This window comes from Mus caroli, chromosome 15 (genome assembly GCF_900094665.2).
Source record: "Mus caroli chromosome 15, CAROLI_EIJ_v1.1, whole genome shotgun sequence".
Lineage (NCBI taxonomy): Eukaryota > Metazoa > Chordata > Mammalia > Rodentia > Muridae > Mus > Mus caroli.
This window is the reverse complement of record NC_034584.1, coordinates 8,598,263-8,616,180: the sequence shown is the minus strand read 5'-3', so window position 1 is coordinate 8,616,180 and position 17,918 is coordinate 8,598,263. Positions and strand designations below refer to the sequence as shown.

The following is a 17,918-nucleotide window of genomic DNA, read 5'->3' as shown; positions in this document are numbered from 1 at the left end:
TCATTTTGCTTGTTAATAGATGATTTTAAGTATATGCCTTAAAGGGTTTATTACTTAATCCAGCTGGAGCCAGATATTGAGTGATGCCAGTTACATGAGTGACATATTCCCATCCTGTGTGAATGATGAATTCCTAGTATAAAATAAATGAAGACATTTTCCAGTACTAGCTCCAAATTAATTTCACTGAGAATTTATCACCATAATGGAGGTAGTGAAAGCCAGGTGGTGATGGTGCACACCTTTAAGCCCAGCACTTGGGAGGCAGAAGCAGGTGGATCTCTTGCGTTCTAGGACCACCTGGTCTACAGAGTGAGTACTAGGACAGCCAATGCTACACAGAAAAGTCCTGCCTCAGAAAACCAAAGAGGGAGAGAGTAGGTGAAGTGATGATATTTTTTACATTTAACATGAATCAACTATCATTACACAACTTCTTGACCCAAGCAATTGTATTAGTTTTGCTATATTCTACTTCTGCCAGTTACACTACAATTAGAGTCATACTATTATTCTATCAAAGTGAATGTATCAGTATGACATGCAAATTTAGAATGGGAGATCACACACTACGTGAGTTGTGTTTAGATAGAGAATGAGCTATTTGTTTTACAAAAGGACAACTCAAGGGCTGGAGAGACAGTTGGTTCAGAGGCTGAATGCTGGCTGTTCTTCCAGAAGACTTTGATTCTCAGCGCTGTAACTGATTCTCAGTCTATAACTCCAGTTCCAGCTAATCTAATGCTTTCTTCTGGCCTCTCTGGGCAACAGGCAAACATTAGAAGCACAGAAATGCTTACACGCAGAACACCCGTATGCATAAAACAATAAAAATGCATGTTAAAAAACTTAAAAGGACAGTAGTTCTATAGTTAGCATTTACTTACTTTATACTGAAGTCTATGTCTTCGTCCTTTTAGGTGCATCTCTTTAGCATTGGGGTCATTAAAGCTGCATTCACATAATTTGCAGTGGAAGCGAATGACTTTTCCTTCATCATTTCGTACCTTGGTGTGGAAAAAAATAGAACCTTTGACCAATTTGGAAGTAATCTTGGAAACACTGTCTCAGTACTGCAGCCTTTGCTGGCCTAGTCAAGACCAGTCTGGCCTTGAACTGACATAGTTCTACCCATCTCTGCTTCTTGACTTCGCAGACCAAATTTTTCTAAAAAATGATAGAAACTGGGACTGCGATGAATACCAGCATATACCTGCCTTTTTGTAAAGTATCTTTCACTTCAATATCTGCCTGAAAGTATTTGGATTTCTTTTTGAATCATTTCTATTAATTCTTTGGTCATTTCATACACATATCCCATCTACTATTATTCATTCCCATCTTTGCCAACTCTCCTCCCCCAAATAAGTTGCTTTTATAATGTCACGTCTTTTTGTTTTGTGATCTAACAGATTCAACTGGGCTACCTGCATAGGTAGATCTGTGGATTTATCTACAGAAGCATGGGCAATGTGGCAGTGTCTACATCACTGAAGATAGTAACTCTCACTTCTTCTCAGCAGTCAGCAAATGTCAACAGATCTACAAGTAGCAGTCTAGCTCCATGAGGCCCTGCACCATCCATGACTGAATGTTTATTGGTTCCATTTTAAGCTGATCCTGTATGAGTCAACAATGCCTCTCTAATATAGTTAGATGCCTTAAATTCATAAACGTTATTGACACTGGCTTCTTGGAGATGAGAGTGATTTTAAAACACAACTTTGATATACAAACTTCTCAAAGCTCAAGACTTCTGTACATATGAAGTCAATTAAGATGCAGGCTTTTTTCCTACTGCACAATGGAAAAAAAAACTGATTCAGATGTTACTATTAAGTTGAAATTGTGCTATTAATACAATATGAGTCAAATTGTCTAAACTAATCTAAGTCATTAGAAATAAAGGTGTCTGAGAACATGTTTTTAAAAGGTAACCAAATCTTACCTTTATAAGAGATAGTAATTTACAAATTACTGTGTACCTTCATAAACAAAAACCTCAATATATAATGTAATCTCTTGATAGACAGATTATGAAACAGTCAATTACCAAAACCACTCAATTATATCCAATCACAAGTTTGCTGGGCAAACACCCCAATTTCAAAGACCTAAATTGGTCCTTGGAAATGTATACATGCCTTCCTATAGAGTAATACCAAACTGTAGTGTTACACTACACTACCTTATGATCCTTCTGTTCATAGCAACTATTTATTCAAGCCTGTGGGATGTTCCCTTGTTCCTTTACTTAACCTAAAAACAGGGACTGTCCTAATCAACTCAAGAAACCAAATGAATGGTATAAATCAGATTATCAACCTTAATTTTATAGGTAACTGAAATCTAAAATAAAGCTGGATATTATTTGACACATTTTTCCTTTTGCATAATTTTGGAGCAGTGATTACTCAGACCACTACCTCTTCAACATAGTCATGTCCCACTGGTTGTACGTCACTCTGCAAAGCAGCAAGGGATGCAGGGGTGACCGGTTCTGACACTGTATCTTGCTTTACTTCTGGAATCTGCACAGCAGAGGCAGCAGGAGTATTTTTAACACAGTCAATTCCTTTTAAGTCTTCAGTTTTATTTCCTGTTGACTGTAGCTTATTTCCACCTAAAAAAGAAAAAATTATAGTAATCTTATCACTGTATAAATGTATAAACCCATTAAGATGAAACTTAAAAGCTATCTTTACTACTACTACTACTACTAACTAAACTTTATGCAAAATAGGTATCCCATTTTGGTTCTCCTAACATTAAGATTCCAAAGTGAACAGAGGAACATGAAAAGGGATTAAATATAACCCATGTTTATATTGATTCTGAACTCCCTAAACTGTGATTAATAACAAATTGGTATTTATCTATCCCCACCTCTCCACAGTGTTTTATTGTTTTTTTTCTTTTTCATCTCTGACATGGGCATTATCATTTCTGGCAGTTCTCTACCTCCCAAATGTGGAGTTTATGTGGGGGTGGGGATTGAGCCAAGGTTTATACATGCTAGGCAAGCTTCAATGGAACTACATATTCAGTCTGTGTTGGCCATAAGCACATGTCAGGTTTTCCTCTCTCCTACCACATGCTAACAGGGACAGGCTTGGCATATCTTTTACCCACTGTGGTCTTCCCAGCTTGGATCTGTTTTTATTCTAAATTCAAAGTGTGAATAACCTCAAAAATGGAAAAATAAAACAAAAAACCCCCTACAAATCACTGCTTTTACTTTAACCAATTAAATTTAACATATTGAGGAGAATAACACACTGTTAATGATCTTAAAGCTAAGTAGGTACAAAAAGAACAAGACAATTTTATACACATGTAAGAAATTGTCAAATAACAACTTTAGCAAAACTGTACTAAAAAGTATAAGACAGGCTGGAAAGATGGTTCCGCGGTTAAGAGCACTAACTGCTCTTCCAGAGATCCTGAGTTCAAATCCCAGCAACCACACTGTGGCTCACAACCATTTGTAATGGAATCTAATGCCCTCTTCTGGTGTGTCTAAGTCAGCTACAGTGTACTTACATATAATAAATAAATAAATAAATAAATAAATAAATAAATCTTTAAATATAAGTAAGTAATAAAAAACGTAAAAGACAATGCAACTATGATTGAGTTGCTCATAATTTAAAGGAAGGCTCAAGCATTTCTCGTCTCCTGTGCTAAGTAGAAGCTGAATATTTTAAGAATGAAGCAGAACAGTCAAAGTGAAAAGCCTTTCCCTCATCTGGTAGGAATGACTTCACAAAGGGTGTATCATCTGAATTGTGCTTTGAGAGACTACTATTGAGAATGAACAGTCAGATGCAAGAGAATAATGTCTAAACACAAAGTGCAGCATGTATAAAAGAGTGTAACATGGAATTAAAGACTGTAGTAAACGGAACAAAGTCAGTAATTTAGCATCATCAGCTCCTCCCCAGGTGGAGCTGACATAAAGGTAAGAGAGGAGGTACAAGTCAATTATAGAGGCTTGGATGACACAGTCCTTAATAGACTTTATCCTACATATAAAGGCTGGCCAGTAAAGATTTTAAAAGAGAAGGTACACTAACAAGAACACAGAGATTATGTTGAAGAGAATAAATATATGAAAGGCACTGTATAGATAGGAAATAGCAACAGGGAAAAGGCAACTAAAAAGAAGGAATAATGTTAGTGAAGCTCTCCCTTTAAAAAAGGGGGAAAAAAATTCAGTCATTTTTAATGAGAATTTTGTAGGATCCTTGTAATGGGACACAATAGAAAGGGGATATCTATTACAAGATCACCAGGCAACCAAAATATGATTCTCAAACTCAGGTGGGATTCTGATTTTGCCAGATTTTTACAGCTGCATACACTAGAATGCATGGAATTGCCTAAGGATGCTGCTGCACACAGAGATGGGACACAGAACCACAATTTCAGGAATAATGCCATTTAACAAAACATGGGTAGAGAATCAGTAAGATACCACCCCCCAAAAACGATGGATGGACATATATGCTAGAAACTAAGATTTACTTTAGGTTTAAGGTATAGCAGTCAATTATGTCAAGTTTAAGTTAAAGCAGTCAATAGGATGAAACCAAAACTGACCAGTGGATCTGGCAGGGGCTGAGTTTTTTTGTTTGTCCATTTGCTTTTTTGTTTTGTTATTTTTCTGAGATAGTTTTTATCATATTAGCTTATTCTGGCCTGGAACCAAATGTAGGCTGGTCTCAAACTTTCCGCAATCCTTCTGACTCATCAGTCTCCCAAGTATTGATACTATAGGTATGAGACATGCTTGGCTCTTAAGAAATTAGGTACCTGGTGAGTCTTGCAATAGGTTTCAGAAAAGGGTATCTGACTGTGTATTTATTGTGTAGGAAGCAGAGAGAACAGAGGCTGCTTAGTTGTACAGTGTTTGCCTGGCATATATAAGGCATAATAATCAAGGGTTTAAGAGCCAGCAACACAATGGAAAAGAAGAACCACTCTGACAGTTAGGAGGAACACAAAGAATCAATCTTTAGTACTTGCCAACAAAGTTTATTTTGGGTGTAGATGTTTTCTTGGCAGCCATATTGGTAGGTACCGCTGATACTTTAGTGTTGGATGTACTATTAAGAGACGAGTTTCCTGTAGTTGAAAGACCTTTCACTGAAGAAGTTGCAATTGATGACGTGTTCAGGGTACAATTGCTTGCGCCAATACTTGAAGGAGAGGCAGTTGGTTTTGAAGCAGATACAGCTGTTGAAGAAGTAGCTTGGCTAACAACATTTGGTTCCGTTGAAGGAATAGGTTTACCAAGTTTTGTGTGTAATTTAACCACCTACAAAACAAAAAGCACACCTGTCAGGAAACTCAAATGTGTGTTTTTTTTTTTAAAGTTTGTCTGAGTAAGACTATAAAATGAAAATCAAAACTTAATTTTCTTTGCTATGTTTTTTTCAGTTACAGACAAAACTCATTTTAACATCTGTGTTTATTGATGAAAGGACTTGTCTATAAGCAAATCAGTCTGTAGTTAATCAAGACAAATGAATGAATCCCAAATTGTAAAGCAAGTGGTTTAATTCAATTTAAAGGTCGCTAGTGTTTGTCTTTTAAGCAATGACTACTTGATGTTACCGTGATGTATGTTAACATTTAAGCAAGGTTTATAACACACTCAAAGGTTTCAAGAATGGAAGTCAAGTGTTTTCAAACCCCTGTTGAAAAGTGAAAGTAAGCAGAGTGGACAGAAGGCTGTGTGTGGCTGGGAGGGGGGACCAAAACACCTACTTTCTGATGCTTAGCACCACGAATGTGGGCAGCATATGCATCTGCTCCTGTACAAGACACATCACAGAGCTCGCAACGTAGCTGATTTTGTGTCCCACGAGTTGAGTTGTTGCTGCTGCTGGTATTTTGAGAGGCTTTCAATGCGGCTTCCTTTTTTTTATGTTTCTGTCCTTCTAAGTGCTCTTTATAAGTCTGTTTTGAACAAAAAGTACAAATTTTCTTTCTATAACATTCTATTCAATTTTCAGACCTCTAACACTCATTAAAAATGGGATCATAAGCTGACTGGCACATGCCTTTAATCTTAGTACTCAGGAGGCAGAACAGAACTGCATTGAGTTTGAGAACAGCCTGGTCTACATGGTGAGTTCCAGGCCAGCTAGTTACATGGTGAGACCCTGTCTCAAAACAAAAAACAAAAAACAAAAAACAAAACCAAACGAACAGATGCCTAAAACAAAAGAAATAATCCAGCAAGTGTATGGTGCAGACCTGTAATAGAAATGCTCAGTAAGCTGAGGAAGAGAATCATTGAGTTCAAGGCTATCCCAGGCTTTGTAATAGTATACTTACTGTCTCAAAATAAATTAAATAAAATAAAAGGGGAGAGAATGAGGAAAGCATGGATGAGATCTGCTATTTTCAAAGCACTTAAGAACAGGGGAGATTGTATGGATGATCTGTAATTCTCTGCAGGTTATTTAACAATAGTTTGCTATTTGGTGCCAAGGACTGAATTTAGGGACTACATCTCTAACCTTCTAAGAACAATGTTCTTCAATATTCTTTCTCTGTATGGGTACACATGCTTGAGTGTGTGTGCTGAAGAGTAAACAGGGCAAGCACAACCTGTGTTTCTGTTTGAGAGGGTAGCCCAGCCTTTCTGTAGGCAAGGTTTCCTGAGACCATCCAGGGAGTGCCTGGGATCTGACCATCACTGCTCTCTGAGTGAACACTAGGATTCTAAGCTCAGGCAACAGGAGACATCTTTTACATATGACTTCTGGGGATCAAACTTATAGAAGTCTGTTTGGAAAACACTACTGAGCTGTTTTGTTTTTAACTCAATAGCTTTGAATTACAAAAGTACTTTCATAAACAGCTAGACTGTAAGATAAACTGCCCGTAGTTTCAAGAACTTTTATTTTGTTTTTGCTTGTGTATAACACTGGACAGAAAATAATAACTTAAAAAAAATCATTACACAAAAGTCTGACTATAGAATTAATCTACAAAACTACTGCATGATAGTAGTTCTTTATAAAGTTATATTTACAAAATTTAATTTTGAAAATCTGAATGCACTTTAATATTTAATCTAGTTAAATAGATTACTTAAGAATGAATACGAGAGGCAGAGGCAGGCGGATTTCTGAGTTCGAGGCCAGCCTGGTCTACAAAGTGAGTGCCAGGACAGCCAGGGCTACACAGAGAAACCCTGTCTCGAAAAACCAAAAAAAAAAAAAAAAAAAAAAGAATGAATACGAGTACATATATTTTAATACTAAGTAGGTGTCAACAATTCAGAAAACACCAAAAAAAAAAAATCAACAATATTACAGAATTATGTATTAAAAACAAAACTAATCCAATAAATTAAAAAGTACATATAAAGCCAAGCATAATGGCACACGCCTTTGATCCCAGCACCTGGGAGGAGAGGCAGGCAGATAGATCTCTGTGAGTTTGAGGCCAGCCTGGTCTACATACACAGTGAGTTGGTGCTGTAGAGGGAATATGAGCCAAGCACTACATAGTGAGACCCTGTGTCTATCTGTCTTCTGTCTCAAAAGAGGGGAGGGGGGGGGATATACTTGTAGAATAGAGCTGGAAACAGAAATATGTGAAGAGTTAAATTTGATCTAGTCTCCTCAGATATGCTTTTTATATGCCAAGCTGCTAAAATTTTTGAAAACAAATCAAAAGCATTCATGCCTGATATCCGCAGAGGGAAGAGGCACCACACCCCTGGAACTGTGGTTAAGTGAGTCAGCACACAGCGCTGGAAACCCAACCCAAGGCTTCTATAAGATCAAGTGCTCTTAACCACTGAGCCATCCCTCTAGCCAATTCTTATGTAAATTCCTATGCTTAAAAACATTTTTTAAGAGACAGGCTCTTGTTTTGCAGCCTAGGCTTACCGTGTGAAATCTTCCTACTTTTGCTGTACAAGTTGTTGGGATTACAAGTGTACACCCCCATACTTGACAAAATAGGGCTCTCTTATAGTCAAAAAAGGTAGAGTTTAGAAAGGGATGAATTCATTAACAGACCCATGCTTTAAAACAAACATTTTAAGGTATAGCTGGTAGAACATGACAAGAAAAAAAATAATAAAGGACTCATATTTGTCATAGGTTGATCTTTTTTTAGGTGAGTAGAAGAAAACAGGGTCTCTCACCAAAGCTGGCCTAAAACTAACTATATAGCCAAGGACAACAATAAACATTTCTACCTCTCAGTACTGGGATTACAGGCGTGCAGCAACTACCATGTCTGATTCTGTAGTTGTGAGGATGAGTCTAGGGCTCAGAACAGAGGCAAGCACTTTACTGACTGACTTGTATCCCCAGCACTGGAGGTCATCTTTCTTATACTTTTCTCATTTCCAATGTTCCCAGTCCCCTTGTGGAGAAAGTTATAGAAGTTACATTCTATAAAACATGTACAAAATAGACTCATTAGAAATACAATCAAAATTATAGGTTAATTGGAATTTTAAAAATCTTGTAAAGTTTTATATAAAAAGCAAAGGAGGCACCCTAGAATGGGTGGAGGGCTCAATTTCCTTATTTTTCAAACATTTATAGCCACTTTTACAGTTTTCCTGATTATTGCTTTTGTGTTTCAACACAAACAACTTTCAAAGAAATGTTTAGTAGTGAAATACAGCCATCTCTCAGTGTCTGCAGGAAATTGTTGACCAAAATCCAAGCATACTCAAGTTCTTTAAATAAAATAGCAAAATTATTGTACATAATCTATTTCACTTGCATACATTAAAATCTATAGATTATTTGTAATACCTGTTGTAAATCTTACTGAACAGTTTTACTGTTCAGCTTAGAAAGCAATAGGGAAAAAAAAGTGTAGGGACTCTACACCAATGTAGTTTTCCACATGCATATTTTCGATTTATGAGTGAGTTGCTGAGTGTAGAATACACAGATGTGAATGTGCTTTGTAGGCACAGGAGTTAGAATATCAACCCTACTCAATTATGAAAAATAACCACGGAGACTCATGGTAAATACACAATATAAGTACCTGTGGTCCAGCACAGCTGATCTTACAAACATCACAATAATGAATCTGGGGTGGTTTGGGAGGCTGTTTTGGTTTCAGTTGTTTATTTTGGAATGGTGTTTTTTTAGTAAAGGTGGTCCCTGTCCAGGCAGCTGTTGCTGCTGCAGCAGCAGCTGCTGCTGCTGCTTGCTTCTGTTGCTGCTGCTGCTGTTGGTAGTAGGAAGACGCAGCTGAATATACGGCTGCTTCATAACCTGAATAAGATGTACCTTACAAATAAAACGAAACAAAGATTATGTTATATGATTATAAAAGGACAAGTTAAATGTCAATTATAAATTTAAATTCAAAAAATGTCAAAAGGTAGATTTACATGTGCATATTTACAATTATATATGCATCTTATCTCATGAAATCTCCGCCCCCCCCCCCAAACTTACCAACCTTCTACACCAAGTCATTTAAATATTTACTTGACAGTCAGGTGTTGTAAAGATGTATAAGAAAAGTATAAGATGTTGCCCTTCACTTAAAAGATGCTTACTGCTCAACTGAAGGAACGTGTTTGACAACTGTGTGGGTTCCAGAACCTATTGATCCTCTGAGCACATTTCACAAAACACTGACTTTTGAAGAAGAATGTAAAGTAGGAAAAATTCAGAAGCACTTCATAAAGTAAGATTTGACAAATCAAGAGAATAACAGATAAGGAGAATAAGATTTTAAGTCCCAGTGACCAATTTATGGACTGTATAAATGGTAAAAACAAGAAATGAGCAAGCAAATTTAGGAGGCAACATAATAAAATTCAGTTAAAAAAAAAAAAAAAGGGCAAGTTACAAGACTCAGTGCAGTGTTCTTTCTTCCAAACCATGAAAGCAGCGTGACTATCTGATTTAATATATAGATTCTGTTAATTTACACTGCTGGTAGTCTATACTGAATAAACACATTATACCAACAATGGACATTCATAGACACTGATATTTAGTGAAGACTTTAAGTTTGAAGTTTGGCTCATATATGAGCAGGTTTCTTAAAACCCAGTGCACTGCCTATTCACCATTCAGACTCCTTTAGCTCCTTAAACATATATAAGAGGTGGGCAAGAAGTGAAGGAAGACCAAGACGGCAAAACAGCACAAAACTCAAGAGAACTGGGCCTGGAATTCCTGCTCAGCATTAGAGGGCATAGCAGATGGCACCTTAGTACAGAGAGAGTATGGAGAATAGGGCAGGCGAAGAGAATGTGTATGAATGTATAGTGTTTTGTTCTTAAAGGCTAATCTATTATAATCGAATGACTTTTGACCTACTGACTCAAATACATCTACACAAAATGAAATGAATGAATGAATGAATGAATGACTTGGAAGACAGGAGCTAAGATATATGAGTAACCAGAATCCAAAGACTCTCTAAACTGACAAAGTTAACACAGAAAAAGAAATCAGACAACTTTTTTAGAAAAGCCTTTTTAAAATGTTGTCAAATTATCAGATTATAAAACACTAATGAAATCTTAAGATAAGAAAATGTGGTAGAAGAAAACATTGGAAAAAAGAAAAAGGCAGATAGATATACCAGTGATAACCACATGATCGGATAAGAGAATACTTGATTGGTTTTAAGAAAAGTTCTGTAGTTCAATGAATTTTATTAGGCAGTCCTATTAATATCATCATCTACTTTTCAAACCAAAACAACAAAAAACTCAAAATAATACAAAAAAGCACAAATGGTGCTTTCAAATATACAGTCAGAACATCAGTTTAAATTTCACTATAAAGAGCCACAAAAAGGCTTCTAAGATAGCTCAGAGGTTTACATTTGCTGCTCATGTCTGATAAACTGAATTCAATCCCTGGAATCAATGGGGGGAAGGAGACAACCAACTTCTAAATGCACAAATGTATACCTATGCATACCTGAGTGCAAGTGCACACACACAGAACCAGAACCAGAACTGGGTCCCAAACCTGCTGAGTAAAATCAATTTAGCTGGCAGGTATGGTGATACATGCAGAGTCTCAGCTACTTGGAAAACTGAGACAGGATAACATTTGAGCCTTCGAGCTCAGGCCAGCCTGGGCAACATGATTAGAAAATAAACTAATATAAAAAGATAAACTAAAAAACAAAACCAGTAAAGTTACTTTTATACTATTAATAATTAAAAACATGTTTCTGACATAAAATCATCTTTTAAAAATCAGTATTGGAAACCAAGGCCTCACAGAAATAGCAAAAATGAAACTTAGCTGACCACAAACACCTTTGAGGTGAGTATTGTTTAAATCTGAAAGTCCACCATATGGAAGGCAGTGTGCCAGATACAGTTTAGGAAGACATCATAAGGCAGGTATTACTACCTTTACTCTAACAGACACAAATGTATACACATTATTAAAATTAGGTATTTTTTTTTTAATTTACAGCCTGGTGGCAAGCATCTTTACTGAGCCATCGTGCTGGCTCACTAATTTCATTTTTGATTGACAGTTACTGTATAATATTCTAGTATATAAAATAGTGTGTTTAAGGTATACAGTGTGGCATTTAAGGTACAGGCAAGATATCTTCTAATGTTTAATATATATAGCAGGATGATTCTGGTTAATAACAGAAAATATTTCAAGATAGTTAGCTGTGAGGTATTTGATTATTTGAACACAAAGGAATGGTGTTTGAAGTGGTAGGTATGCACATTGCCCTGATGGATCACTGCCACTCTGTGTGTTAGGGGGACATATGTGTGTGTCAATGCTAGTGCGAGTGCCTGGGGAGACCAGATGTGCTGAATTCTTTCGAGCTGGGAACCCTATTTGGGTCCTCTACAAGAGTAGTAAATACTCTAAACCAGTAGTAAGTCATCTCGCTAGCACCCAAGCTGACAACTCCCAGCTGTCCCGTGACATCCACACAGCTACACTGTTTGCCCCTCCCACTAAATGTAAAAAACGTATAGAACAGCATAAAAACATTACAAATGCTCCCCATACTCACACCAAAATACAGTATTACCCAGAGAATAAAATACTATGAAACACTCAAAGTTTCTAAATGATATGCCCATTTATAAGAAACCATAAGGATCCCTAAGGAAATGGTTGCTTGCTTTTTTTTTTTTTGTCCAGGGAAAGAAATCTTAAAAGTGCACATTGACTAACTTGGGAATGTTAAAAAGACTCAGGAATAAAAGGATCCCATTGGTCAAATTCATGAAAATAATATCCCCCAAAGACATAAGTCAATGGATTACAACACACTGTATAATAAAAGGATTCTATAGTACCCAAGTGGAGGGGACTCCTTGAAATAGAATCCTTAAGGAACAACATGTTAAACAAAAACATTTCGAACAGCCTCCAAAGAAATCACACACACACACATACACACATGAATATGACAACTTGCAGCAGGTAGCTGGACAACAGGTCCATAGATTGATTACTTAATTATAAGGAGAAAAGTTATCTTATTAATGGAGATACCTGAGAGGCAATACCTAAACCTGTGATGGTGTCATGGATTAGAAATAAAGGCACTATTGTAATATGTTCCTGATGCAACTGAACAGAAAGAACACTCAAAATAGTTTTTCTTTACTTAAAAGGCTGGCTGAACCTAAATACAAAGAATGAATACTGACACATGTCATTGCCTGTGCACCCTCTCTACCGAAATAAATAAATGTTAAAAAAGGAAGAGAGAAAATATAAATCAACACCGGGTTTGATGGTGAATACTTAAAATCTCAGTCAGGGCGTAGACAAGGCAGGAAGATCACAGTGAATATAAAGCCTGCCTATGCTCTATTTCTAATTCTATGCTGTCATCAGAAACACTGAGATCATGTCTCAAACCAAACCACTCAGATTGTTGGACAAAAAGAAAGTGTTTACATTAGGAAGAAATAAACACAGACTCACACTCACTAAGATCATCTGAAGACAAAACAAAATACCAAGCTTAATCAGAAATGTATATATTACATAGTGCCCATGTTTGACTTCCTATTATTAAAATTGTGCCTCACTATGCACATGCCTGGTCTACAGACCAAGTTCCAGGGCAGCCAAAGAAGCCCAGTCAACCAAGTAAAATAGAAAGAAAAGTTGTTGTCATTGGAGCTGGGGAGTTTATAGCCAAATCTGATCCTCTGAGTTCAATCCCTATGGTCCACATGGTAGAAGGGGAGAGCTAACTCCTGCAAGTTGTCTTCTGACCTGTATGCGCTCGCGCGCGCGCACACACACACACACACACACAGACACACCAATAAAACGACGTTTTAAAGTTGTCATTAAAGTGTACTAAGTATTAAAGCATAGTCAGGTCATCGGAGAATTCTTGACACTGTGGCTATGTAAAAAGAACACACACACACACACACACATTCATAGGAAATACTTTCTGAAGAACTCAGTGCAAAGTACTAGATTTCATGATTACATTTTACAAAACATGTTCAAGGAGAAGTCATGAGTGAAGATAATGCAGACATTTAAAAGCTATCCAATAGCATTCTATTGTAATAATCCTGGCTACAATTGCAATTAACCAACCAAAGCAGCAGTTACTTAACCAGAAGGTCTATTTGGTAGAAATATCAGTGTCTTAAAACATGAAAAGATTTATTCCCTAAATAAGGAAAATCCTGGACATGTCTTTACTCTTAATAAACAATGAGACTCCACTTTGTTTAATCAGGTCCCCCAGCCTTGACTAACTTCGCCTGCCTCCTCATTTCCGTCTGTCTCCACATGCTGCCATGATAAGACAGCAACCACATCCAAGTACACAGGCTCTAAGCACACACAGTCTCATCTAGAAACGTGGTGAACTGCTCTCCCCAAAACTACTGCCTTGCCTAGTTCCATTGTGTTCCTCAAGTCAGGGAGAAGACATTATGAGGAAAAACCAGGTACCTTTTAAGATTCACGAGCTAGGTAGGCTTCTGATACTCAGGGCACAAGCAAAGTAGCAAAACCATACTAACTAAAACTGCCTGTGTCACCTTAGAGCCTCCAAAGAACATGATGACAGTACACTAAAGAGCACAAGCAATACACACCAAGTAGTACAAAAGCCCACAGAAACACACGTGCACTTCACACCTCTGCAATATTATCTAAGCCAGAAATCAAAAGTCGTGGTTAAGACAAGTGTGTCCTATCACTAGATGATATTTTTAAAAAGTTGCCAATATTTTCGGGGACTATTTCTGACAATAAATATAAAGAAATAACAAGAACCAAAAGAAAAAGTATAAATAATTTGCCTAAGTTTTAACGTTGAGTTTTCAAATTCGCTATCAGAACCCAACCCTGCAGAAGACTGTTTCCTTTTTTAACTGAAAGACTAGGTCAGAACACATGACTAGCTTTCAAATTCCCCCAAATGGCAGTATATTCTGCTAAGGGCTTCTACCACCACCACCACCACAACACTGCTTATAGTATGGACCTTTTGTTAAGTTATGTACAAATATTTATATTAACAACAATCAATTAATCCAGTACCTGCTACTTTAAGCAAAATAGTTCCAGAGAAAATCAGGACAGTTTCTAATCAATGCATTGCAATTTGTTTATCCATCTAAACACAGCTTGTCAGACTTACCAGAATAAGTAACTGCTGTGGTACTGTAAGTAGCACTCTGAGTATAGGATGGTACCACAGTAGCCGCAGCTGCCACCGGTTGTACAGTGGAGGACACAGGATAAATGGAGAAAGTAGTGGTAGCTGGACTTGGTGTGGCTGGTTTTATGGCTGTCACTTGTCGAGCTTGCTGGGCTTGAGTATACTGTGTTGCACCTTGGCTATAACCTGCTTTAGGGGCTAAAGCAAGAAAGACACAAGAAAAAGAAAAGGGCTAAGTACAATGCAGAAAAATCATTGTAACCATATACTTAAAAAACTAACAACCATAGCTGTCAGAAGTGCTAGCATTTTTTTGTGAGCAACAATGATACAATTTTGACTACAAATATGAATAAACACTTAATTCACCTACTACCTTTCCCCAAATGTCACTACATCTCTGGCATGACAATTCATCAGAATTACAACCAGAACAGCAGGATTTTTAAAATAAACAACTGTTTTTGTATAACGTGTGGATATGTATATATTTAAATCAATCAGTATACCTGAAATGCTTAATGTTGCAAACAGAACAAAGAGCTAAATTTGCATTTCATTAAATTTAATTAAGGTTAAAAATTTCAGTTTAATCCTGAAACCTACTCATATACCATCAATTCTATTTTGCTGACTTACTCAGTGAATTTAACTCCAACTCAAAGCTACTACTTATCAAGTTCTTGAGAAAAGCTATTCTTAAATGGCTTCTATTCATGTTTTACTAAACTTGTCTTTGACAACATTCAAAACAAAACATTAAAAAAAATCTTATGAATCAATGATTAATTACTATTAATCACATTAATGATTTCATTTCTGAGAAATGCTCAAATACCAGACAGTAAAACTTATTTGATGCTCAGGATATTTTAAAGCTTATCTATATCTGATCGAAACAATATAGATTAAAATAGCATTTCACAGAAAAACCCAATATTCAAGAACCAAATGAATAAAAAGTCAATGTCAAAACTTAAAATTAGTCAGATCTTCTGACTCTTACATAAGTCAGCACTCTTGAGCAAAAGAGGAGCCTTGGGATAACATGAAGCTCAGGAAAGATCATTATTATGCATACAAATAAACAGAAAAGTGACTCTAAAGAGGCCAGCCAATGTAACTCATACCCAAACACACAACACACACACACACACACACACACACACACACACACACACACACACATTCTGAAACAGGGTCTTATTATTACTAGATTGTCCAGTCTACCCTCAAATTCATGAATTCCAATTCAGCTTCCCAAGTGCTAGGATCCTAAGTATGTAGATGCCCATCTTCAAAATTGTTTTCAATCACTTTTAAGAAATATGCAAAATCAAAAATCCAGGGATCCTGAAGAGATACGGTCAACTACTTCATACTTCAGAGTAGATTATATATAAAGAACAGAGATGGAGGGAGAATATTACTTTCTGCCCGTAATAGGAAAACCAATTTGACTTTTTTTTCTCCTAAAACCAAGATTCTAATCCACCTTCAAAATAAGATATTGCTCAATTTTAACGAGCATCAAATCTGTTATGTAGCTGAGGACAGTCTTCAACTCCTGGCCCTTTTGCTTCCCCGTACAGAATGCTGAGATTACAGACATGTGTCACCATGCCTATTTTATCTGGTGTTGTGGATTTGAACATAGGGCATCATGCATACAAGGCAAACACTCTCCCAACTGTGCTATATTCCTAGCTCCTCAAAAATGTTTTTGCTTGTTGCTGTTTTGTTCTTAAAACAAAACTTTTTGGTGAACTTCTCAAGTGTCTCTCTATATAGCAAGTCTATCCTGTCTACAAACATGGAGGCTTCTACACAGATAAACAACTTTCTGCATCTGAGCTATTATATGCACTGTGTTCAACATTATGGATGTCCAGTGGATGTTGCTGGCTCAATGCTCTAACCACAACAGTGAACAGTGAACAGTTAAACGTGTGTGTGGGCTGTTTAACAAACTGCTTTACAAACCGAAGGAGGGAAAACCATTATCAGTGGTTGGTAACTAAACCACCTATCATTACAGATAAAAATATGGATCCATAAAAGTACCCATTGATTACTAGAGCTGTCTGTTACAGCAAGAGGGGAGCCCTATGCTGTAAACCACCAGCAGTATACACTTCCAGAACAAAGGGGCACCTACTTTTCTCCTAACCATCTCTCTTTGTGACTCAATGGCATTATAGTAGTCAAAAAACAAAGAAACAGACAGAACCATTATAGACAGACCTTGCAGTTTGTCTTCATTAGATTACCACAAATCATACACTCCAATAATTTATAGTAGGACTGTTTATGTTCATAAAGCCTACCTGTCTGATAGTAGGTCTCAGCAACAGAAGGCTGAGGCTGGGCAGCAGCAGCCACGGCAGCAGCAGTTGCTGTTGGCTGTTGGTAGTACTGCTTACTATCATAAGCTACAGCAGGGGCTGTGGATCTTACATACGAATATGAGTCCTAAAGAGAAGAAATGAAACAACAACAAAAAGGCTTGACTTAAGTGGCAGGAAAAAAAATCCTTACTGTCTAAAAATGTAACATAGTTAGTTATATAGGCCTAAACATAAGTTTCAATACAACTAATCAATCAATTATTAATTTTTTAAAAAAGATTTATTTATTATGTGTAAGTACACTATAGCTGTCTTCAGATACACCAGAAGAGGGCATCGGCTCTCATTATGGGTGGTTGTGAGCTACCATGTGGTTGCTGGGATTTGAACTCAGGACCTTCGTAAGAGCAGCCAGTGCTCTTAACCGCTGAGCCATCTCTCCAGCCCCCCCCAATTATTAATTTATAATAAACAGTATTAATAATATAAACTAAATAATACAATCAAGTTTTAATACAAATATAACTAAAAACTTTTACAAATCAAAAGCACTTCAAGCAGTTACATTTGACTTTAATCAGAACTTCAAAACATTCCAATTACTGAATTGAACAACCCATATTACTCACAATTGCATTGTTGCCTTTAAAAATGAATCCTATAGTATTAGAGAAAGAATTTCCATGGGATCATGCGATATAGCATGAAAGTATCAGCAAGAGGACCAGAAAATTCGATGTTTCAAAAAGAAAACATAGCCGGGTGTGGTGGTGCACACCTTTAATCCCGGCACTTGGGAGGCAGAGGCAGGTAAATTTCTGAGTTCGAGGCCAGCCTGGTCTACAAAGTGAGTTCCAGGACAGCCAAGGCTACACAGAGAAATCCTGTCTCAAAAAAACCAAAAAA

General features: G+C 36.9%; 1 protein-coding gene across 3 annotated transcripts in view; it reads right to left on the bottom strand.

The window, feature by feature from the left end:
* The window catches only part of Zfr (zinc finger RNA binding protein), a 65,339-nt gene that overhangs the window by 28,272 nt on the left and 19,149 nt on the right, over positions 1-17,918 (bottom strand). For 2 of the 3 annotated variants that reach the window (XM_021182871.2, XM_021182872.2), the window contains 7 exons: positions 16,992-17,136; positions 14,644-14,862; positions 9,040-9,287; positions 5,773-5,964; positions 5,029-5,320; positions 2,427-2,623; positions 888-1,007 (listed from right to left, as the gene is read on the bottom strand). In XM_021182871.2, coding sequence (XP_021038530.1) covers positions 888-1,007; positions 2,427-2,623; positions 5,029-5,320; positions 5,773-5,964; positions 9,040-9,287; positions 14,644-14,862; positions 16,992-17,136 — 1,413 coding nt within the window. The remainder of the gene's footprint in view (positions 1-887; positions 1,008-2,426; positions 2,624-5,028; positions 5,321-5,772; positions 5,965-9,039; positions 9,288-14,643; positions 14,863-16,991; positions 17,137-17,918) is intronic. The other variant, XM_029469398.1, reaches the window with a different exon arrangement.